Source organism: Arctopsyche grandis, chromosome 9 (assembly GCF_051622035.1).
Source record: "Arctopsyche grandis isolate Sample6627 chromosome 9, ASM5162203v2, whole genome shotgun sequence".
Lineage (NCBI taxonomy): Eukaryota > Metazoa > Arthropoda > Insecta > Trichoptera > Hydropsychidae > Arctopsyche > Arctopsyche grandis.
Window position 1 is genome coordinate 10,520,588 of NC_135363.1, and position 26,618 is coordinate 10,547,205.

The following is a 26,618-nucleotide window of genomic DNA, read 5'->3' on the forward strand; positions in this document are numbered from 1 at the left end:
AAAAATACAAACGGAGATAGAAAGAGGTAGTGCAAGGTCTAAATTAAATTGGTAGTTTTACGAGTTCAATGCGATTCTAGAAAGTACCCGGTGGCCTTTAGACATGCATTAGTGGAATTAGAGGATGATGGCATAACGCGATTAGATTGAAAGTATATTTAGATAACGGCCTCACTCGCATACATCCATATAATGATGAATGCAAAGATATTGTTTTGCTATACAATTCCGGATTTTCTTCTCGGTAAGCATTTTCGATGCTTCTCCATATTTTGCGGTGGAAATGGGGAAAGTCAGGGGCGCTTTATGGAGTGGACTCTAATTCGATTAGTGCACGTGCAGGTGCATCCAATTTGCAGTCAATTTAGTGGCATTTGTATGCAACTCGCGCTTGCCGCGCGGAATAAACAATTTATTGCTCGATTAAAGGGTTAAAGCGAAATGGGTGATATTTGAAACGTATTTGTTAATTGCTTTATATACAGCAAAGCCGCATAGATACGTATATCTGGAAATGAAGTGAATTTCAATGAAAAATTTCAACGTTGAGGTAGAAATCTCGAATGAAAATTCTATGTAAGTAATTAAAAAATTGTTTTAATTTGAAAATAAAAAAAATTATATGAAAACTGAATAACGTTTCAACTCTATGTACTATGTACATATGTACCTAAAAAAAAGGAAAAAAACTACTGGCAGAATTCATACCGTATAATAAAGTAAAAATTCAAGCTGCAATTAAACCCGAATGATAAAAAAATGATAAAAGCTGGATATATTTTTTTTTATTATAAAAGTAGAGCTGTTCAAATTTTACTGACTTCGACTACGACTTTATCTTATGATTCGACTAGCTTCGACTCCGACTCCGACTTGAACGATTTTAGTACGATCGACTTTTCTGGCCAACGTATAAAATTATTAGTAATTTCCATAATATAAAAAAACCGTTGGAATTGAAAAAATCACTAAAAATTGTCATGTTAGCCAATTTATTGAATTATTGGTAATGAAATGGGTATAAATAAAAAGTCTGTATATTCATAATGTTTGTGTATGAATACAAAAATATGTAAATCAACGCGAAAAATGAGAGCAAAAATCAGAGTAAAAAAGGAGGAAACAATCGGTTTAGGCCTCAACACATCAAAACACGTGCATTCAACGATTTTGTTTATTTACGTAAGTTAAATTCATGATTTTTATACAGAAATTATTAAATTTCAATTTATTGGTGGATTTATATCAATAAAATTGGAGACTCTAGTTGTTACATACCGTAATACTATTAATTAAAGAAAATGATTAAAAAAATTCAATTCCGACTCCGCTTGAAATGCTCCGACAGAGCGACCGGATTCCACAACCTTGTATAAAAGTCAAAAAATGTTTATGTGGTATTTCTGATGATTTTTTTTAACTTCAGTAATGCTAGTGTTATACTAATCCTTAAAGAGCTTTAATTTCATATGCATTATGGATATTATAATGTTTGATAAGAAAATATGTAGGTTTTATTTAGTTTCGTGCAAAATTAAATAGACGCCATCACAAATGTACATACATATGTACCTATACAAGTAAATAAATAAACTAGATGTAAATCTAGGACGAGAGATGGAAAAGGGCTATTTCTCTGAAGGGATTTTTATTCACCCTCATTTCCAAGTAGATATAAAAGAGATTCAAAAAGGTGTGAAGCGATTGAATGGCGTACAGATTATTTTCCGGTCTGAAAGATATTGCGGAAACGAACAGTCTACTTGAAAAATAGGAAAAGAGGAGAAAAATTGCTCGAAAATTATTTTTCCCCCCGTTTGATGTAAGTAATGCAAACATGGAATATACAAACATGCGGAAGCAAAATTCGCACGCAACGTACATATTATGTATACATGTAAAAAATCAAAATACTTTTTCGAGCAAAAAAGAAAAAATCAAATTTTCCCCGGAAAAAAGGCAAGGTAAGGACTTTGTACGGGCAAAAATATACATATAAAAATTGCGAAGCCGTAATACAAACTCTCGAGCCAAATAATATGCAAATTTTATATTTAATACATACCCTAGTTAAAACTGTACACTGGAGCGTTATAATCGAGTTCAAAATTAACGGTCATTATGGCGCGTCCTACTCTACATACACATACTTCTACTAGCACTGTTTTAGCCATATTTAAAAGCCCTATTCAAAGTCAGGATCGAAATCTGGAATTGGAACGAAAGCAACCGGTGGCTTTGATCGTTATGGATCAGTATATTATTGTAATTGGATCAATATTTGATTGACCACGTTGCGTGTCGTATCTTAATATTTGTCATGCGTGTTTATTGCGTAAGGTAAGAGCGAAATTGTCCATCACTGTAATGGCGTCGTTAAACTGAAACATTATTATTTACTTTCTTGGGGCTTCTGGCACGTAAGTTGTTTTATTATTTGTGGAAAAATGTGTCCGAACGCACTTACGGTCTCCAAAATATAACAGTATGAGAGATGCTATCGTTATTTCGATGTAGAACTACGACATTTGTGAGGATGTATTATATAGGCGACACAAAAATGTGTCGCCTTTAAAATCGCCATAAAACTGAGGTGTCTTTAACAGAACGGAATAATATTTATATCATATATTATAGACCAAGATTGGAGATTTATAGCAAAAATAATTACATAAGTAGTTATTTTGATGATTTACAGTCGGTTAGCAGTGTTTCGTTCTCACAAATATCGACCGGTTAATAATGTCAATTAACCTAGTGTAATTTATAAAAATGTTTGAAATTTTGAATAAAATCCCACAAATAACCGACGAAATTAGGTATAGCCAATTCCAATTGTGTTCACTGTGTAGGATAACAATGGAATGTTAGTCCCATAAATGATCGTAATAAACGAAACTATTTATAGTCAAATCTAATGACGTCCTCAAATCAAATGAATTTATGTACATACGTAAATGTAAATATGTATGTATATGATAACGATGAAATAAATAATCTTTTATAAAATAGTATTCATTTTTATAAAATTGTAGGTTGTACGTAGTTTTAGATCTAAGCACAGTATGCGAATTCATTTCGGTCTCGGTATTTTTCGTAAATTTTATATCTACGTATACATATACATACATAATATACATATATATTCTGTTGCAGGTTTCAGGAATGTCCCAAGAGGAGGAACCTTTGACGGTTCATTACGCGCCTAATGAAATTTCTATCCGTTTTTATTGGAATTCAATACGAGAGATGACAGTCGGCTTTCATTTTTTTTATTGCGGAAATGAATCGCGATTTTTGAACTAAGAAATTGTGATTTAGTAGTAGGTAACAATAGAGTCTAATAACATATTGTTTGGATAAGTATATTGTATGAAAAGTATGATACATATGTACATATATGTATATATGTGAAATAGGCACAATAAATTGAATATGATATTATAATGGTATTGGGAACACGAGAGAGAGTATCCACATCTAATTGCATTCGTTGGTGAACGATAGAGACCCCGAATTAGGCTAACGGGTCTCAGTTAGTGCCCGAACAAAGCATATGCTGTAATTCTCACAGAATGGGGCGAGTACGGACCTATGTACGTGCCTAGACAATAGACACGTCAATAGATCGGGGAAACTATGCTGGGCAACTTGTTCTTTATAAGGAGGTACATATACACGGTAGATCAAATATTCTGGAGTGAGCGGTGGTTACGTGGGGTCCTCCTGAATCGGTGAATAAATGCTGTAAAGCGACTTTGGCCTTTCATTTGGACCCCGAATCTACCCCTACGCAATAGCATAAATTAAATTAAAGTTTATTCAATTGATTTTTTATGATATTAATATAAATTAATGTTTTGTTTATTTTATTTTGGTATCGATGAGAAAAAGGGTGTGAAATTACACACCGCATGCGGTAGACTGTGACTGTGGGTTATTTGATTAATTACCAAAAAATACACTCTTTTTAACAGACAACGTAGTACAAAATATGATAGTAGACAGACTATGTTAAAATGTTTGTTATTATAAATGCACTGGAAATGTGGAAGGAGCAGAACTCCAATTTAAGGAATCGACCAAGTATAAAAAGCTTATATTCTCCTTGTTAAAATCTTTATTGTAATAAATGAGTTTTGATTTCAAGATAGGGCAAACTAATAACGATTTTATTTTGTATTGAACTCGAGACAACTCGGGAATTTATTCCCGAGAATTTCACGGTGTCGCAATTTCAAGAATTTCGGGAATTTCTAAAAAATTAGCTCGAGACTAAATTTATAAAATATATCGTTCATTTTATTTATGTTTAATGAAATCTGCATAGTCGAAAGCAACTCGTCGCCGATTTGTATACAGCAGGTAGCAAAACGAATAATGATTTATTGTAAAGAGGGATTATGTCGTCTTTGCTATAAAATCTTTTGATGTTGCTTCACTTAAAACGAAAAAATAATACAAGAGAGGAAATATATGTATGTATGTACATATACTTTTACTTTTACCAGAGTACTTTTGGGCGTTTTCCTAGAATATATATTTTTTTAATTTATCGTGCATCTTATTTGTATTTTTCAAAACTTGAACTTACATACATATATATATATATATATATATATATATATATATGTATATATATATATATATATATATATATATATATATATATATATATATATATATATATATATATATATATATATATATTTATTTATTTATTTATTTTAAACAGACCATTGTGGCATAACAGGAATTCCTAAAGCGCCACAATGGTCAAAAAATATAACACAAAAAAGAAAAAAAACAAAATAACAATTAACATAAACATAAATACATACATAAAAAATAGCATTTATAATAACAGATAAAGTAAAAATATCAAATAAAATATAGCATAAGGAATGCCTTGCACCTACAGCCAGTTTCAATAAATATGTAAGAAACAACTACAAATACAAAACATCCCTGTAAGGCCCAAATGGAAGAGAGTTAATCAAAATTTCTCAGCAAATGATGATGTCAGCAAATGATGATGTCTACCACGCACATAGTGAATAGGGACATAAAGCCCCAACTGCTCCAGCAACAACGGGCATGACGTATTACCACGTAAGAGCAGGAGAACGAAACGAATTATAGAGAAGTTTCTCCGAAGTTCAAGGGAATTATACCCAAGCATGCCCAAAAGGAAAGGAGTGGGGTAGAGATATGGGTAATACCCATATTCTTTCCTATATAGGAAACGAAGAAATGCTTTTTGCACTTTCTCAATCATCAGAGAGTAATTTGCTTCATGCGGATTCCACACAATCGCATTATACTCTAGCTTACTTCTCACAAGCGAATTGAAAAGCAAGCGAGAAGACAAAGGATTGGAGAATAATCTTGCATATCTCAAAACAAATCCAAGTCGACGAAAGGAAACGTCAGCGACTTTTTTGATATGGTTGTGAAAGGTGAGCTGAGGATCAAAAGTGATACCCAAATCGACAATAGATTCCACACGCTTCAACAAGACGGATCTAATGGAATATCCGTGACAATAGAGTGAATATGCACGTCCATAGCTCATAATTGCACATTTGTTTAAATTAAGTTCAAGGCCTAAACTAGAACTGAACTCCAAGACAGCGTTAATATCAGCTTGAAGGAGAGAGGCTTGCCTCTCATCCTTGACAGCAAAAAATAATTTAACGTCGTCAGCAAACAAGAGACATGATGCATTACATAAAACTCTAGGGAGGTTATTAATAAGAATTGTAAATAGTAATGGGCCTAAAGTGGACCCCTGAGTAACACCAGATCGAGTAAAAAATATACATATATATATATATATATATATATATATATATATATATATATATATATATATATATATATATATATATATATATATATATATGTACATATGTATATTCGAACGAAATCGCAACTCGTCAAATGAAACGGATACTGTTTTTTTTATTGAGTCTAATAATAAAATCTAGGTAGTTTACTTGTCTTCTTATTTACTTATCAATAACGTTGATTACATATTTCAAAATCTTTACGATTATGCCGTTAATGCCTTATTTTTTTATTTTTATTCAATTAATCATACATACTCGCCTAACAGATTGCTCCAAAGCGGCGATGGTGCTAAACAGATTAAGACTCGAGAAATTATATATTACATATATCAAATACATAATTATTACATACAGTAAATCGAAACAATACCTGACATCTATGGTCAGACATTACGAACATCGTATACAATACGATTAATAACATTATTTTATGTAACAATACGATTTTTACATTCAATAAACATCCACAGAGACATCTATGGAAAGAAATCTGGTGAAACCTGAGATATAACAATAACTCAAGGTTTGCAATAGAAAATTGGAGAGGAAAAGCTAATTTTTACAGGAACTGTTTCGATGAAAATCAGAAAAATTGGCAAATTCTGATAAGAAACGATCGACCTCGACAAACCAAGGTCTGGCCAAGTGGGAATCGAACCCTTCCACGAAAGAATACAACACTCACCACTAGACCACACTGCTGGTTATATATTAATAAAAAAACTGAATTTTGAACGAATCGAACGTACATTGAACATACTCTAATATTGTGTAATTCTATTGATTGTGAAAAGCATTTACAATTGACACTGTAAAAAATAATTATAATACTTTAAATTTAGTGTACTCAATCTTTTGATTACACTAAATTAAAAGTGTTGATAATCCCTTAATGGTCGTGGTTTTCTTTATTCAGAAAGAAAAACACGCCCACTAAAGGTTAGAAACAAAGAAAGTGAAAAAATATGTTTTCTTATTAAGAATTCCAAAGTTCTTATGATAGAGTTTGTTATTTACGATTAAATTTCGATAAAACTGGCGTATCTAAAATTCATTTATTAATGTTTCAAAGGACGTGTATAGATCTTCGTTATCACACATTTTATTGAATTCTTGTATGTTTTTTTTTCGTTAAAAAATTCGTTTTGGAACATGTGAATGTCATATTATGTCGCGTTATCATTTTTTCCGTAGACATTATGTCGCGTTATTATTTTGTCTGAAGACATTATATCGTGTTATAATTTTGTTCGTAGACATTATATGTTCTTTTGTGTACAATATAACTGGTCAAATCGGTTCGTATTTGAACAAAGTAACGAAATGTTCACTTGGACTGTTATTACGGCTGTGGAGTCGGAGTCGGAGTCATAAAGAAACAACCGACTCCAACGCATTTTTATTTTCTTTTATCAAAAGTATTATGATATGTCACAACCAGAGTCTCCAATTGTACTGAAGTAAATCCACTAATATATTTAAATTTAATTATTTCTTTATAAACATCATTCAATTGCAGGTATTTTTATGATTTGTAGATATTTGTTTGATGAACTGATTGTTTCCTCCGTCTTTTTCTTTTTTTAATTTTCAATTTTCGCATTGATTTATCTGTGTACACTATTATTGTACTTAGTTTTTATTTATACTTATTTCAATACCAATAAATCAATAAATTAGACTGCAACTTTCAACAATTTTTTGTATTTTGAAAATCACTATTATTTTTATTTCTTACAATTTTATACGTTGGCAAGAATAGTCGATTTTACAAAAATCAAGTTGGAGTCGGTAAATTTTGATCCGACTGCACAAATAAGTGTAATAAATATCTTTATTGTATATTTTAAATATTTTGTGTCGTGTAAATTATTTTATTACCTACATATAATGTTATTCAAACCAAAAATTTTAGTTTTATTATATAGATTTTCAGTGTAAATAGCGTACTATGATATGCATGTATGTATAAACCTTTGGTTAATTTGCTAGAAATATATTATACATGTATAATAAGATGCGAGACGGTAACAAGGTAAAATTTATTTCATAATATATTAAATGTGACACAAAACTCAAAACATTTTCAAAGTTAGTTCTTTAATTAGTTGACGTCAGTTCGAGAATTTTAATATTATTAGAGACAACGGGGAAGGCTTAAGCACGGGTCGCTCGTAAACCGCTTAGCTAAGGTCAAAATTTGTCGTTTAAATTGAACTGAAACGGGAAAGCAACAAATTTCAATGCGGAGTGAAATTTGTACGAAAGCAATTTAAATGTTAGGATTGCATTGAAACGCTTCAGTAAGTTACACTCGAAGTGTTGACAAAGGGATAGCTGTTCTTTGAAATTTATGTATAATACTTGATGTGCATTTGAATATAAGACAAACAGCAGAAGTCAAAGCATTACATAATGTAATAAAACGTCGTGAAGTCGTAACAATTTAATTTTAGAAGTAAATTTAAAATTATTTTAGAAACTCTAATTGGAAAAGTGGAACTACTCATAATGAATTACGCAAACGATTACGTACTTTTCTTCGGACCGTTTTTTTTTATTTATTTTGTAGTTACTCACACGAACCGCATGAATAACGTTTAAAGTGCTAAAAGAAAATCCGAAATTTAAAGCTGCGGGAAATTCTGAAGGCATAGCGTTTAAGCTTATTACCGAAAGGAAATTTTCTCAACTCCGTTTTAACGAGAGCCGGGCCTAAGAGCTACCTACACATGGGGAGGTATCGTTCAAAGTTTATGTTATATTATATTTTCGACATACGAAGATGTTGTCTCAGTGTGTGGTGCGAATCAGAAACGACACGCATGGAAGTAATAAACCAATTAAACTAATCCTTGGTTGAGCTTTTGGACGAAGCGGAAAGCTTCGCCGTAATCTCGTTTGTTAACGAGCTCACGCGAAATTCCCGGTCTCGTGTTTGTGTTTTCCGAATCAAAGGAAATAATCAAATTTATAAACGAAAAAGTCTGTTGCAATTCAAGGAAGATTTTCTCGTTGTTTATTCTCGTATCACGTACAAAAATATCACGGCAAATTAGATTAGTACAATATAACATGAGTTACAAGACATGAAACAGGCACTTTATAAACCCTATTATGTCATTTTTTTTTCATGTATACATATTTTACCACATACATGAAATATATGATTAAATAAATGACGCTTTAAAGGTCGTCAATCAATGTATATTTAAATTTTTTACAAGCTTATATAAGTCAGTATTACTAGAGTGGATTCAATCGAAAACAATTCTAACAATATATGTATGTACATACATATGTATATTCACTATGACTTTTTACGTAATTTTTCTGACTGGGATGTTAAAAAAATAGGCTCAAACGAGTGTTCATCCTATGTATATTTTTGTATCTTATTTTTGTCCTTTCTCTCGCTTTAAGATGGCAATGTACATAAATTGGAGGCAATACTGTTTTCCTTCTCGAGACACATATTTGAATGTTAGAATGTTAATTTTTTTTTCATTAATATATGTACATATACATATGTAGTAGCGGTCTCTGTGACGAGACAGAATGTTAAATTACAGAAAACGCAAATATCGGAAGGCAAAGATCGAAAAACGAAAGATCTTAAGTCGAAAGACCAAAAAAAAAAATATATGGTGCATGGTACATACTCACTTAATTTTCGCGAGCAGGATACAACAGGAACAAGAGGAACAGGCTTTTCCTCCCGTATTAATGTGCACGCGCAGAATACGGGACGAAAAGCATGTTCCTCTTGTTCCTGTTGTACCCTGCTCGCGTAAATTAAGTGAGTATGTACCGTTTACCATGCACCCTTTTTTTTTGATCTTTCGACTTAAGATCTTTTGATTTTCGATCTTTGCCTTCCGATATTTGTGTTTTCTGTAATTTAACATTCTGTCTCCAACCATCAAATATCAATTTAAAAAAAAATGTAACAACAAATAAATACATTTTTATGGAGTCATATCACTGTTATAGAGTTTTTAATTAACGTCTATATATAATATCTATATAATTTCGAAAGAGACTTTGTATGTATGTATGTATGTTTATTTGGTTCGTGGAATCCGTGACGTACAATTTAATAAAAAAACAAATGAATATTCAAATAAATTTAAATAAAATAAAACTATTTAAATATATTTAATAAAATGTTTACTATTAGATTGGCCATGTTTAAGCGGTTTATACTACAAATACCGAGCGAAGCCGGGTAAAAACACTGGTTATGTATAAAATGTATAATTAGCGTTTAAAAGAATTATAAATAGGTTTTTGAGCTCTTTTTCCTATTATGCTGTACATTAACATTAGAATAATATATAATACAAAATTGTAAAATATTATATTATAGAAAATGATCAGTAGATCAGTAGCTATTAGAATAGATATAAGATGTACTGAGAACATAATTAAGTAATAATAAAAAGCATTTAATAATCAAAAAAAAATCACTGTTGATTAAAACTACCAATTTTTCTCATGAAGAGTTGGATAGTGGCTTTAGCCTTTAGCAACGCATGTAATATATCAGGGGTGGCCAACCTGCGGCTCGCAAGCCACATGCGGCTCTTTGAAGGATTATTTGTGACTCTCGATAAATGTTCTCGATTACTGACGACAAATAAGAAAGACTAAGTGCAACTTTGTAACAAATTTCATTAATCCCGTAATAAACATTTTAAATGTTATGTATAGTTTTCAAACGCCCTGTAGTTTGGGAACGTGCGTCACAAAGCAGGTTGAAGCTTGCACTCGAGAATGTGCGCTCTTGCTGACGCACATATTATTCAATACACATATTTTGTACTTTTATTTATGTTTTCAATAAATATAATTTCTGTAAAAAAAATTTTTTTAATACCTTTTTTGCATACATTTTAAATACGTATTTAATTGCGGCTCACGAAATATTTCAAATTTTGAAAAATGGCTCGGACTATCAAGGAGCTTGGCCACCCCTGTACTATATCAATAGATGCTTTGTGTTTTTTTTTCACCATTGGTAATCCATTTTACTTAGTTTTTCTTTGCCCTCGAGTAAACCTTTATCGTGTTTTCCTTTTTGTGGGCCCTTACAAAAGATTTTTACCTGTTTGCGAACGCGTTTCGAAATGGTTTTACTTTTCATACAAACATGCCTTCGGGATAAACACGTGTTGCTTCAAAAGTGTCGGTACACAATTCGACAATGTCAAATATGTCGGTGATGTAAAAAGAGGCAAAAACTAAAAAAGAAAAACGAGAAATGGAGTGAGCGAGCTGCGTGCGAAAAAAACGGAATGCACGAAAAGTCGATTTCGCCAATAAAAATTCCAGCTCTACACCCGTCGACAACAAGATTGAGGGTCTGCAAATAAATCAACAACTAAGCAAACTTTTCTTTTGCGTTCGTTAAAATGTATAACTTCGAGCTGTATGTATGTACTTGACATTGTTTTTCCATTGTTGTTAAGTCGAGCAATTGACCCAGTTATCGATTGGTCGCGAGGCTTTAGAATTTGTTCGCCTAGTTTTTTTTTTATGTTTTTTTGTTCATCTTATAACGTGTCAAGGATGCTTCCTTTTATTTCAACTTTGAAATATTGTTGCGAATCTAGGTCTCGCATAATAATTATTTACGACTAAGGATAATGTTATTTATGCAGCCTTCCTTTAATAAATTTGCCTTGAGTATTGGGAGCGCAAGTTTACGTCAAATATGTGTCTATAAAACTTTATAACTGTGATAAATTGCCTACACGTGCAATATGTGCACTATTTGTTGTAGTATGTTTGACATTTTACTAAAATATATCCATCAACATATACGTACGTGCGTATAAGCATAATCACGAATGGAAAGTGAAGTCTCCTGGGGAAGGAATCCGATGGGTTTTCCTCGTCTGCTAAAAGCGATAGCACCAAAGAAAGAAGGGACAAAGATTTGGTGCACAGGATGAATATTTGGAGACTGTTTTTGTAGAATGCTTTGAAAAAATTCTGATATTATGTAAAAAAAAAAAAAAAAATAGAATAAACTGAGAGAGAAATTTGAAAATTTATAATATAATATATAATATTTGTACTGTGAATTGGCGATATCTTAAAGTATTCTATTGAAGATGTTGTCTTTTCTGTAGTTTAAGTATATGTACATAGTTTCACTGTGAAAATGCTTTTTAGTGATTTTATTTGCTTTTCTTCGAAGTACTGGCATGTAAAAGACCGGTGGGGCGGCCCAAAGGGGTTTGAGAAAAATATATGGACTCAAATCTGTAAAAGGCTGGGATTCTATTGAGAGCAGCTTTTAGCAACAACGAAAGATGTACAGTTTGTACTGAAGGAAACTAATCTTTGGATAAAGAATAAAATAGAAGAGAGAGAGTATAACATATTATTATGTACATATGTATGTACTTTTTGTTGATTTTAGCGTCTTGATCGACCGTCTGCTGCCAAAGACTACCATTTTTTCTGCTTCAGACAGCAAACAAAGATAATAAAAATAGTACAAATTTTAAACACGAATGAATTCCGCTTCGCTTATGATGTATTAACTAAATAGAAAAAATCTATGTATAAAAATCAATTTTTGTCTGTTTGTCACGTATGCGTTCCTATACCATTAAACCGATTGTGACGAAACTTACAGGAGTTATTGTGTGTATGTATGTCCGCGATAGTTTCTGTAAAAAAAAAATCGCCCAAAAACGGGAATGGGAACGGGAAAACAGGAATGAGTGGCATTGTAACGTAATCATTTCAAAAGTGTGCGCGTCGCCACCTGCTTTGTTAGGGTAAAATAAAAAAAAAAACAATTGAATAATTTCAAATGTGTTCACCGCCAGCGTTTTTCCGCTGTTAAACGCTGGATAAGTCAATTACCATAGCTTTAACTCGGGAACGGGAATTGTATGCGCTATTGTGGCATTGCAACTCATTTCGGGTTCAGCTAGTAGTAAATATAAATGATTATATAAAAATAAAATTGAATTTTATGTATATAATTACTTGTTAATTCTCTTGATGCTAGCTTTGAGAGCGTCGAAATCCGGTCTGTCGGTATCGTCGGGAGCCTGAGGGGCGCAGCACCTTTTGACGAGGGCATCCACAGCTGCCTCGGTCCACACTCCTCCCCCGGGAGCCCCCGTAGACGGAGATGACCCCAATCCCACCAGGAAGCCCTGGCCCCTCTCATCGATGGAGTGTCTTGGCGATATGGACAGGGGCGAGGTTCCACGATGACGCACATCCGGAAGTCCTGTAATATAACAAAAATTATGGTTATACTCGAATAGTTGAGGATTCTATTATACAAATACTATTCAAGAGCATGCAATTATGTATATTCATAGATAAATATTTTTATATTACGAGTTTATACGAACACTTGTGCTAGTATGTGAATGTATAAAAATTCTGCTACAAAGAATATAAACAACGAAATTTCCGGTACAAGTTTTTTCCAATTTTATTATGATTAATTTTCAATATAACAAAACAATTTTTAAAGATTATAAGAAGTATTTATTGTAAAACATACCGGTATATTTGATTTTATGTTTCATCTTATAATAAAAACAGAAAGGTCAAATTTATAACAAAATATTTATATTTTATTTAAGCCCCCTTATATAAGTATGTATATCCTTATGTACTTAGTATTTAGAATGAAAAATAACCATTCGTTTTTCTTATATGATTTTAATGATACAATACAGAAATAAAAAAAAGAAAGTTTGACTGTGCGTATTGATGTTTTTTTTTTAAAGGTTTTGATAATTACGGATATTCCATTAGATCCGTCTTGTTGAAGCGTGTGGAATCTATTGTCGATTTGGGTATCACTTTTGATCCTCAGCTAACCTTTCACAACCATATCAAGAAAGTCGCTGACGTTTCCTTTCGTCGACTTGGATTTGTTTTGAGATATGCAAGATTATTCTCCAATCCTTTGTCTTCTCGCTTGCTTTTCAATTCGCTTGTGAGAAGTAAGCTAGAGTATAATGCGATTGTGTGGAATCCGCATGAAGCAAATTACTCTCTGATGATTGAGAAAGTGCAAAAAGCATTTCTTCGTTTCCTATATAGGAAAGAATATGGGTATTACCCATATCTCTACCCCACTCCTTTCCTTTTGGGCATGCTTGGGTATAATTCCCTTGAACTTCGGAGAAACTTCTCATTAATTCGTTTCGTTCTCCTGCTCTTACGTGGTAATGCGTCATGCCCGTTGTTGCTGGAGCAGTTGGGACTTTATGTCCCTAATCACTATGTGCGTGGTAGACATCATCATTTGCTGGCTGTACCTCCTGCCCGCACAGTCCTTTTTCGAATGGCTCCTATTCCAAGAGCTATCCGACTTCTTAATGAAATCGTTGCTGCCGAGACTGAATGTGATATTTTCCACCTTAGTGAGCGTAAATTGTCGGAAATTACTCTAACCCATTTATCTGGTAGTCTGCGCTCATCATTGTTTTCATGATTGATTGTGATTTATGAGTGAAATTTTGATTAACTCTCTTCCATTTGGGCCTTACAGGGATGTTTTGTATTTGTAGTTGTTTCTTACATACATATTTATTGAAACTGGCTGTAGGTGCAAGGCATTCCTTATGGTATATTTTATTTGATATTTTTACTTTATCTGTTATTATTAAATGCTATTTTTATGTTTATGTATGGATGTATTTATGTTTATGTTTAATTGTTATTTTGTTTTTGTGTTATATTTTTTGACCATTGTGGCGCTTTAGGAATTCCTGTTATGCCACAATGGTCTGTTTAGAATAAATAAATAAATAAATAAAATAAATAAATAAATAAATAATAAATAATTACAAACATTTTTTTAGTCATACATATGTATGTAAATATGGTTTAATTTTTGAACCTTTTTTGTATATTATAATAATCTTTTTTTTTATCTCAAAATAAAAGTATATCAAATAAATAAATAAATCCTTATTTTATGAAAATAATTAAAACAGTGCTATTCCGACTTATTCCTTTCATCGAATTTCATGGAAGTTTTCCGTCCTGTGCTTTTATCTCATCTTTTATGCAAATGACATCAATCTCGACCATACATCTTTCCATTCAAAATATGCAAATAATAAATAAACAAAGTACATACATGTAGTATATGTGTGTCCATATTATATAATATATATAAAATATGTATGTAAGTAATTCACCAAGATCTCGAGGGTCTCGTAATAAAATCCGAAGTTAATTGAGCAATCGGAAAGAAAGATAAAATGTCTACTGTTAACATTTATACGTGATCGCTTTACAGTGATTCGAATTATCGGATTAATGGTTACTGTCTGAATCTATACGCTTTCTTGATGGGATGAATAAGCAAGAAAATGGATGGATATTATTGATAGTAAACGATTTATACTGTCGAAGCGTATTTACACGTACTATTATATTACTTATGTACATATAATATATGTATGTACCTATAAGAAAATTGTTGCCTTTCAAGATCTATCATATTATTATTACAAATTAAACAGGAAGAGGTTTTGTTGTTTATTCGCGAGGTCAATACGAGAGAAAACAACAATTTTAAGTTACATAAATGATTCCGGGGTTAAAATTCGCGTTGTAAATATTCGGCACGAGGTGTACTTTTTTACGGTTCGACGAACGGCAGCAAACTTTTTTTTTCTTTTCTGAAAAATGATTGGAAATTCATTTTGGCATGTTTTTACTGCTCGTTTTTCCGAATCATTGAACACCGCAAAAGCCCTTGGATATTGCGTATAAATTTATTAAAATTAATTCGAATAAAATTATTCCCATTTCAGAAATTAAATCGAAAATAATCTTTTAGATGTAAGAACACGTGCATCACATATATGTATTAAAATATCTATATTCAAAATCAAACTACGCAGAAATTGCAGAAAAAAAAAAGTCAAAATGTTTTTCACGTGGCTCTATTAGGCAAAACTATTCATGCCACCCATCAAATTATTACATCTACTAACATTTCAGTCGTATCTCCTTTAGCAGACACAAGATCCAAGACAAGCCTCTTGAAAAGGGCACTTCTCAAGAGACTCACGTTTCTTACATCGTTACCGCGCTCAAAATTGAGTTACTACATATATTATACGTATAGATAGACTATCGATTTATTAGGTGATATATGGAAAGTCATGTAATATACATATATGTTTAATTTTTTCAGTACTTCTAAGACTAAACTACTCAGTCTGTTATCATTGTATGCTATTCTCTAGTAGATTTGTGACATTATAATGTATTAACCAACTGGACACACGTCATACTGGGCCGAGTACGGTCCTTTGAGACAGCTCGTACATTTTTCATTAGGTATTGTCGGGAATTTCAAACTCTACGACCACTCGAATTTCATTTATAATTCCGAACACAAATATACGATATTTTATATTATATATACTATAGGTATATATATGTAGGTACAGATATGTAGTTTTCGTTTGAAAGTCTCATACAATTATATTTTGCAAGTCATTATCGACGTGTAACTCGATTGAAGCGGTTTCTCATTAAATTTGAATATTGTACGTTCGGATACGATTCTTCTTAATTAATTTTTCTGTCTCGATTTTTTCGCGATCTGACGCTTTGAGAAGAACAAGAGGGTCTCTTTACGCTCGAGAATATTGCGTTATAATGAGCTCGCTGTTTGTTCGGCGTCGTAAAAGAGAAATAAAAGGAACTGTTCCTACTATGGACTCTGGAAAAATATTGACACAAGATCTTGATTAAATCTGTGAGGCGACATTTGATGTATACGCTCCATTAACAACCTCTACATATACATATATGTATATTTTTTATTATTTTAATTCGCCTTGTCGTGCTTTGTAAAAAAATTAATAAAATCTACAAGTGTCAGAGTTTTAGCACCATGTTAGTACACCTATAAACGGAGAGACGGGATTAAACTAATATAATATAGTATAAATTTAACGCATAAAATGTAGAGAAGGATAAATTTTCAGTTTGGAATTTTGATGAGCTTCAATGGTAATTTCGTTCGCAGTTTCAAAAATAGTTATAGCCTCCCCTGGGTGCGAATTGTATGTATGTATATTATATGAGTCATAGTTTGAAATACGTTACACTCTATCGTATATATTTTATTACAGTGAGAATTATATTGGGTTCATGTATTAAAAAAAAATAAAAGGAGGAACGTCGACAATAATCTGATTATGTGATTTTTGGTTCAAATGTAAAATGATTCATAAAAACTTTATCGAAAAATTTCTTGCATACCAAAAAAATACGATTTGCCATTTCTAAGATATTGGTTCTTAAAACAATAAACTAGAAGAATTCCAAAGACAGCTGAAGACTGATCATTGATTCATATTGTTCAAAATTTTGTCACGGTGTGATATCGAAGGGTCCATATTTCGAATCTACACATTCCTAAAGATTCACAATCCTTTAGTATTTATGGTATTTGTTAAATTTTTCGAAATTAGTTCACCGAATGCTATTCGACATATACATATTTAGACGCTTTCTTAGAAACGCAGTTTTTTGAATGACATATCGTTCGAATGAATATTCTAAGCCAAATTCCAAATTGGTGGTAATATGTTTAATAATATTCACTCGGTGCAACGTTATTTTTCGACACGATATTAACAAATGGCGTAGTATAAGTATATAATTAAAATTTATGACAAACGATATAAATTCAGTGAATTGAACGTATTATTTAATTTTTTGGCTATTGATTTTTGCAACTTGTGTGTATATACATATATTGTATAGCAAACATTCACTATGAAAACGTTATTAGTGATCGATTCTAATTCCATATAAGTCAAAATTTCATACGATCACAAAACTACATCTATCGATACTTCATATATACACTATGTTCTCTTTATGCGATAGGTGCGTTCCGTGGGATTTTGATTTTGCTTACGCAGAAAAAGCAGGGATGCGTTCCATAGCCTTTTAATAAAAGTAGGGATACGTTCCAATATGATGGATATCAAAGAAGGAGGGAAATAACTCTCAGGAAAGCCTAATCTCGTCGGTTTGGGCCGCATTTTACTAGCCGCGGCCCGAGTTTGCACAAAGCAAGGCCGGTTGGGCTTACCTTCCACCTTTTTGAACACCGATACGAACATCGCCTTGTCAAAGCCTTGACAACGTCGCCTTGCGACAAAGCACAGGAAACATCGGATTTCACACATAGCGTATATAAACATCTAAACATTATGGAAATAACTAGTGGCTGGTGGCCGAGATGCCGCCATAAAATAGCAATAGACCTCCCCATTGACCGAGAAAGCAGGAGAGCAAAAAAAGGTTGAAAATAGTAATTGACAAAAGTGAACCATTCTTTTAGCCGTCTAGCATCGTCGCCGCCGATCTCTGGTAATAATGTTCGAAACTATTTATTTTCCTGAGAATCTTTATCAAATATGTACCTGAGTGTACACAAATAAAACATGAATCGAAAAACGCAACACCATTAAAAATGATAATATTTTAATAAACTTGAAATTAACAATACAAAAGTTATCCGTCAACTTAATAATTTACACTCGAACATTTACATTGTCATTCGGGATTTTTTTCGGTTGAAAAATGTGTCATTGAAATGACTAACATTTCGATAATCTGCTATTCGAGTTATTAGTTTGGACCAACTTGCTTTCCACCAATTGATTATGAAGAATTTGACTAGAATCAGTATTTATTATGCTAGGACGTTTTATTTATAGTCGTAAAAGTATAACGGAAAACTCAAATCATACAAAATTAAATATTTATTAGATATACACGTAAAAGACGGGGAAGGTGAATAGAATGTTGAATTTGGTACGGAAGTTTGGTACGGAAAAATACTTAGCTACAATAGCTATATTTATAATACATGTACGTCGTTATGTAGGAGGTATAAATTCGCGAATACGCAATACGGTTTCCCGATTCGATATTCAATCTCGTCGCCGTTTCTCACCCACCCCCAGCTTCCGATACGGTGGCAATTTTCAATGATCTTGTCGTGGAATTTCACCCGGTTTTCACACGCGCGAATTTTCCAAGTCGCCTCACGTGCCGGAAAAACGACTTGACCTCTCGATAACGTCCCATAGCGGTCGTCCGACTCACATTCTTCAATACGGTAGAAACGGAGTCAGAATGTAAAACTGGGTGTCACTACTTCATGTACGTCCTGTATACAATTCCACGTGTCTCTTCCTTCGCCAGGTGTAAGTGGAGCAGGCCAAAGAAAGAGAGTCGCATAATAAATTCTCAGAGCTGGGGCAAAATTGCGAACTGCTGAATTTTATTACGCGCCAGGTAAGACGGGTTGTTTTATGCGAAAATAGTTTAACGTTATTAATTATTTTATGTCCAAAACTCACTCCTCCTCTCCGAGCCTCCCATGTCGCTTTTCTTTCAGTGTTAAATTATGGAAATTTCTCAAGTTCAACGTTAATGTTGTACAAGTAACCATAAAATGTACTTGGAAAACATAATATGTCAGGTTATTTCTGGTATGTTTAGTAACGCTGTATAATTTTGTCTTATCACATCATCTATCCGTGTACGAAACTTTTAGAAGGTTTCCTGAAATACGAAGCGGGGAAAAACAAACTTGACGTACAATGGATTTTTGAATTGATTCAATTAGATAATACGAAATCTTGTGTATATTTGAAATCACATTGTTTAATATATGTATGTATGTATGTATAAGTACATACATACATACATATGTACATATTCGAATATCTTTCGCTTGTTAGCAAAACATGTTTATTTGAATTCGAACATTTGAACAACAAAATGTCATGAACCCAAAATAAGAAAAATATCTATCTACACACATACAACATATGTAGAATAAAAGTTGACATTTAATACACAAATAATATGAAAACACAAATAAAGACGAAATTTTAAAAAATTGATAAACAAGATATATGAATTATATCTACAATAATATGAATAAAATTTATAATTTGATTTTGTGTATAGGTTACAGTTGTAATGAATTTTGACCAGTTGGAATACATATATTCCATCTAACCTGGTACCAACTACCGTTATAGTTGAAGTGTATTTTCAGTTGTAATATATTTTTATTAGTTGGAATATATCCTGTGAAACCAGTGTAAGTTGATTCATAAGGCTATTTATGTACATTCCAACTGATCAAAATACATATATTACAAGTGAAAATATAGTTCAACTATTACATATGTATAAGGTGGTACTATAGTTACATAACTCTAATAATGTTTTCTAGACAAAAATGTGACTTTCCAACTCAATTTACTAGTGGAGTGACGTTTTAACGAAAACGTAACTTCTCCTTCTAATATGGTAACTACTTATAGAACTGTATTTTCAGTTGTAATATATTTTGACTAGTTGGTATATATTCCGTCTAACCCACGTAAGTTGATTCATATGGCGAATTACATTCCAACAGGTCAAAATATATTATAACCGATAATACAATTCAACTTTAAGATGGTATCAGGTGTGATGGAAAGTTTAGGTTTTCGTGAAAATGTCTCTCGACTAGTAAATTGAGTTGGAAAGTCACATTCTTGTTTAGAACACATAATTAGAGTTATCGTAATACGGTACTCATTACCTTTACATATTCGTAAAACCTAGCAATTATTAACGCATTATTGAATTCTAAAGTATTCGTAAAACATCAGCTGTCAAAACTCAACTGTTATGTACATATATTACAACTGGCGCACATTTGTGCTTGTAGAGATAAATGTAATTTACTAGTTGAATTACATATATCCGAATATGAATGACCTAAAACGCCAGTTGGAATATATCACAACTGGAAATACAGCTCGACTGTAACACATACATACATGCATATGTATATAATATTAATTGATCGCAAATATGTGCATTTGCTGTTGGAATACGTAAATAATTGCGGTTTCTGTATCCTGAAAAATAATTTATACAAATTTTGATACTCAAATATCGCGTGTAAAGTTCTCACTCACCGCAGAATACGGGAAACGTAATAAAAGGGAATAATGAGTATTATTTTGCAATGGTAACCTAACCTAAATGATATTGAAACGACTTATTATGTACATTTGTACATAGTTAAATTTTGTAGGTTTTTTTTAGATTTGAGCGTAATAAAATTTAACAGAATCATCAAACTTTAAACGGGGTTGTTTTTGTTACATGATTTTTTATTTTGTTATTGAAAATTTATTCAAATATTATAATTTATGTATAATAGAAACTTTTAATAAATATATATATATATATATATATATATATATATATATATATATATATATATATATATATATATATATATATATATATATATATATATATATATATATATATATATATGTATATTACATCCATGAATACAATTTCAAAAAAATGAATGCCAGAGAGGCAGTTACTTTAAGTCAGGTAGCATACTATAAATATAAATCACAGCGTCTGGAATAGCAACTATGCCTCGACTTATAAATTGTATCAAAATTCCAAGAAACGGGTCATATCCCCTTTTGCCTTACATAATTCGATGTAGAATAATATAAATCATTATTAATACTGGCACAAACGACATTGTAAAATTAATTTATCGTCAGGATTCCCATCTCGCACATCCTGACCCTTAAGATTAAATTACGCGAGGCGATTACATTAATCGAAGGATCGCATGTAGTTTCCGACTGAAATTTATGCATCGATTTGTACTTAGCAATCAATATGTATGTATGTATGTAGATTTTATTTACGTATCGACATCAATGAACGAGGGCGTTAGTTACGCTACACGAAGCTGTTATACTATTCTGTAGGGATTGGAGTTTGGAGCTTATCGATCGTCGTAACTGGACCATGGTTTAAACGCCGGCATAAAAAGAGAATGAACGGGCCAATTTACACGGATTATGAATGTATGGACGTGACCGTGAAAGGGTTAATTTCAACATGAATAATTTTCTAGCCTTAATGAATGCGCAGCGCTTCGTTAACGACATTTTTTTTCCGTATAAATGTTAGAGTATTAATTATTGCGACCGTTTGACGCATACCCGCGCGGGTTAACATTTTAAGGGTCTCTCCGTCCGCCCTTGGACGTGTTGGAAGTTAATCCGATTCGCAAACGATGGTTCAAAGTTGGACAAATAAAAACGCTGCTATCGAGTTATCGAGGTCTTGACCCAACAGTTCTGATTGCGAGCTTGGCTCACCGCGAAAATTGCCCTTCAGGGATGGCCAATTGCTTTGAAGGCAACTTCCCGTTGGATTGTAAATATCTTTATAGAGTTTGGTTCGAACTTTAAAGGTGATGCTATATAAATTTCAATGTTTATGAATGTACCTATTTAAAAAATAATGGGCTATTATTATTACACATGATTATGTTTATGTAGTATAAATGGGTCTACCTCACGGGACCGAAAGTGAAAAGCCCGAAAAAGCAAATATCGGAAGGCAAAGATCGAAAATCGAAAGATCTTAAGTCGAAAGATCAAAAAAAAAGGGTGCATGGTAAACGGTACTATGTACATATATATAATATATATGAGTGGCATGCGGTGAAATTATCTCTCTTTTTGTCATACAGCCTTGTTTAATGTGCGCGCACAGGATTCGGGAGGGAAAACCTGTTCCTCATGTTCTTGTTGTATCCTGCTCGCGCAAATTAAGTGAGGATGTACGACGGGGGGAGAGAGACTTTTACCGCACGCCACTGATATATATACTAACCGTTTTTCATATGAATGCATGGTAAACGAACATTTTCGACTTTTTAACATTCGGTGCGGTGACGGTCACCCAGTATAAATACATTGAAGAACTGTCAGGTTACTATGGCAAAAATTATAAAAAATAAAATACCTATTTATTTATGTACTAGTGTTGTACCCGATGAAATATCATCGCATGGGTGTTGGCATATTAAGTTATTAAATTAAAAGAAATGTGTCGATTCTGTGTTCGATCCGCACGCGGTCGAATTTTTTTCAAATACATAGCTTTTAAATATATTTAATTACAAAAAATGGTAAAAACTACCTACCTACCAACATGTTAACAATATAAAACACCAAAAGAAAAATTAATTAATTAAATAAATTTTCAATAGATGGCGGTAAGCGCGCAGAGACTTTTTTCTATTGTTATTATATTCGTTTATACGTTTTGTCAGTGGTTCAGCTGTGACGTACATATGTATGTCGAATCGAAATAACTATTATATTACGGTGAGCGTTATCTCTGACAGACACAGAGAGATACACAAAAAGACACACAGAATAGCGATATTATTTTATTTATTTATTTTTTACATATATATCAGGAAGGCCTTACAGGTAACCCTAATGCGCCTTCCTGGACACTTACTAACATTGCAGCATTTTTTTTATTATATAAGTCGCTGAATTACGAGACACTGAAAAACTCGCAAATTAACGAGACATCTATGAATTGCAGATAAATTTTATTGTACATTAATCAATCTCAAATAGTGGTGACATAGTAGGTAGGAAGGATATTTAGCCAATTTTAACGGGAGCTGTTTCAACAATGAAAGCAGAGAAAATTTGCAAACTCTGATAAGAAAACCGACCAAAGACCGACCTGGAGTCACAAATATTCACGTCTGACCAGCAGCACTACAGATATACTAATAGAAAAATTCTTTTCAATCGAGTCAACTCATGGGATCGAACCCGGCGCCTCTAGACGCTGAGCAGAAGCCGAGCTATGCTGCTGACTGGTTATATATATATTTATATATATATATATATATATATATATATATATATATATATATATATATATATATATATATATATATATATATTATATAGAGAGTGCTCTTAATCAGATACAACACAATCGATATTTATTTATTTATTTATTTATTTAATATACAAGTATACCACAGTGTCTTTACAGGTCACCCCAATATATTATACAATGCGAATTCATACAAACATCCATAGTGACATCTATGGAGAAATTTTTGCAGCATTTTATAATCAAATCGGAGAACTCCAAGACGCTGAATAACTTGAGAAAAGCAAGAGAGATAGAAAGGAAATGTCAATTTTACAGGAACCGTTTCATTGAAAATCAGAAAAATTGGCAAACTGTGATATGGAAAGATCGACCTGGAGCCACAAACCAAGGTCTGGCCAGCAGCGGGACTCTAGTGGGATTCGAACCTGTGACCACTCTGTTAAAGCATAATATGCTCACCAATAGTTCACGCCGCTGCTTAATCATACGCTTACATATACATACATACAAATGCACCGTTGCCTTATTTAAAATTAACTTGAATATTATAAATGTGCATAAAAATATATACATATGTACATACATATGTAAGCACATATATCATGAATATAAAAATCATTTCCTACTTCTTCAGTACATATGTATGTATGTACATACATACATACATACATATGTCGTTGTTATATGATACTTTATTATTATTTATGGCCGCCATAAAATGTTAATACTGATTTATTACATTTCTTTTTGATTACTGAAACATTGCAAGCTGTTTCAATTAGTCTAAAAGGCAAAAAATATGTATAAAATAATGCATGACTATGAAATACATATATTAATATTTTATAAATACATATATGTTGTTAATGTCCAAATATACGTTTCGTTGGTTCATGAACACGCTAGTAGTTTGTTTATACACGAACCAATCTGGCCAGTTTGAATGTAAATAAAATAATAAATTGACAAACGAACTAGTTTGATCGTGGATTAACTATTAGGCATAAGTTTAATCATTCCCATCCTCCATGTAGTATATACATACATATGTATGTATGCTTAAACTAGGTTGCAATATTTTTTTAAATTGGGGGATAGTGGGTTTATAGCAAAGTTGTAATGTGGTTTTTATAGAATTTATCTTTGAAACAATTGGCGTTTAGACATCTCAAAGGTTTTGACGGGAAATTTTAAGGGATCGAAGTGATGATAATGATAGAATGACCGTTCATTATCTGTATATTTATTTATTTTAAGTGGCTCATTTGGTGAGGAACCATTTCAACAATGAAGTCAGATAAATTGGAAAACTCTTAAAGGAAACGATTGACTTGGAGTTACAAATATCCAAGTCTGACCAGCAGAACCACATGAATACTTATGTATATGAATGAATCATACAGCGTGTGACTATTTTCAGTCAAGGTCAAACCAGGGCTCTAGCCCAGGACCTCTTAGTCCACAATGTTGTTGGCTTTTAAATAACATGGCACTAAGAATACGCGAGTCTTAATGGTCAGCTGAAATATTTTGATTAATAAGAATCGTCTATTTAAAGATTCGCATAAGCTAGTTCTCCCCTCTGGAGAAAGTCTGAAATGGCAGCCAGTAATAAAATATTTAGGAGTAACGTTTGATAAAAGAATGAGATGGGCACCTCACATTGAGGCAGCGAAATGCAAGGCGATGCGGGGTATATCCTCAATATATCCAATATTTAATCGCCATAGTTCTTTATCAACTCAAAATAAAATAAAATTATATCGCGCGCTCATATTACCATTATTAACCTATGCTTCACCTGTATGGAATAACGCCTCGAATACTAACATTTCCAAGCTCCAAGTAATACAAAATAAAACCCTAAAAATAATTTATAATACACCCATATATACTAACTTGAAAAAACTGCATGCTATATATAATATTCCGTTTGTTACAGACATTACTAACAAACTAACCAGCAGATTCTATGACAGAATCACTAATAAGCATACTAACACACTTGTGAAGAGTCTCGATGATTACAACAAAATGTCTATACCCTTCAGGTATAAATACAGATTACCTAAACACAATCTGCTTTAGATCGTCGACTTTAGAGAGTTTTTAATTAATATTATGTATTAGATGTAAATAGGTTTTTGAGCTCTTTTTCCTATTATGCTGTACATTAACATTAGAATAATATAATACTATGATTACTAACAAAATTAAATTAAAATTGTAAAATAGAAAATGATCAGTATATCAGTAGCTATTAAAATTGATATAAGAGGTATTGTGAACATAATTTCGTAATAATAAAAAGCATTTAAAAATTAAAATAAGCCAGTTCATAATATGTAAGGCTTGATAATGAACAGGAATTCAATTCTAGAGTTTACTTACTACCAAATGGAATGAAGTGACATACATATATAGATATGTCCATGTACATATGTACATTCGTTGAAAGCGACATATTCTTTATTATTTGAGCTCCGTTTACTGTGATCGGGATACATTACTATGGATTTTTTTCGCTCAAAGGTTGAAGACGGCTTATCCATGTGTAATGGAGCACTCAGCACCCATTCCGCAATATTATAGCATAAATGGTATATTTTCTTAGTACGACCAAAAACACGGTTAACGTTTCAGACATATCGCACGCTGTAATCGGTGAGTAAGCGATTCAATGCGTTCAAAAACCACACTTGTGATGTTCGAAGGGCTTGGTTTTGCGGTGAATAAATTAAATGTATGTAGATGTGCGGGGGAGGAGAATATACATACATAAGTACCTACTTGCTTAGAATAATAGCAAGAAGACTTCAAGAACGATAACAATAATATTATACGTATCATAATAGAAGGCACAAACGCACAGAGCAAACTCTACTGCTAGCGCTTCGAGACGAGAAATTTTTAAGAAAGAATTCCTTGCAAGAAAAACACTTTTCGCTTGTTAGAAAAATA

The 26,618-nt window shown here is 32.3% G+C and overlaps 1 protein-coding gene across 1 annotated transcript in view; it reads right to left on the reverse strand.

Moving 5' to 3' along the window:
• The window catches only part of LOC143917011 (atrial natriuretic peptide receptor 2-like), a 69,230-nt gene that overhangs the window by 20,148 nt on the left and 22,464 nt on the right, over positions 1 to 26,618 (reverse strand). Inside the window, exons 2-3 of the mRNA XM_077438371.1 lie at positions 12,980 to 13,110; positions 12,861 to 12,925 (exon numbers count right to left, since the gene is read on the reverse strand). Of these exons, the coding sequence (XP_077294497.1) occupies positions 12,861 to 12,925; positions 12,980 to 13,110 (196 nt within the window). The remainder of the gene's footprint in view (positions 1 to 12,860; positions 12,926 to 12,979; positions 13,111 to 26,618) is intronic.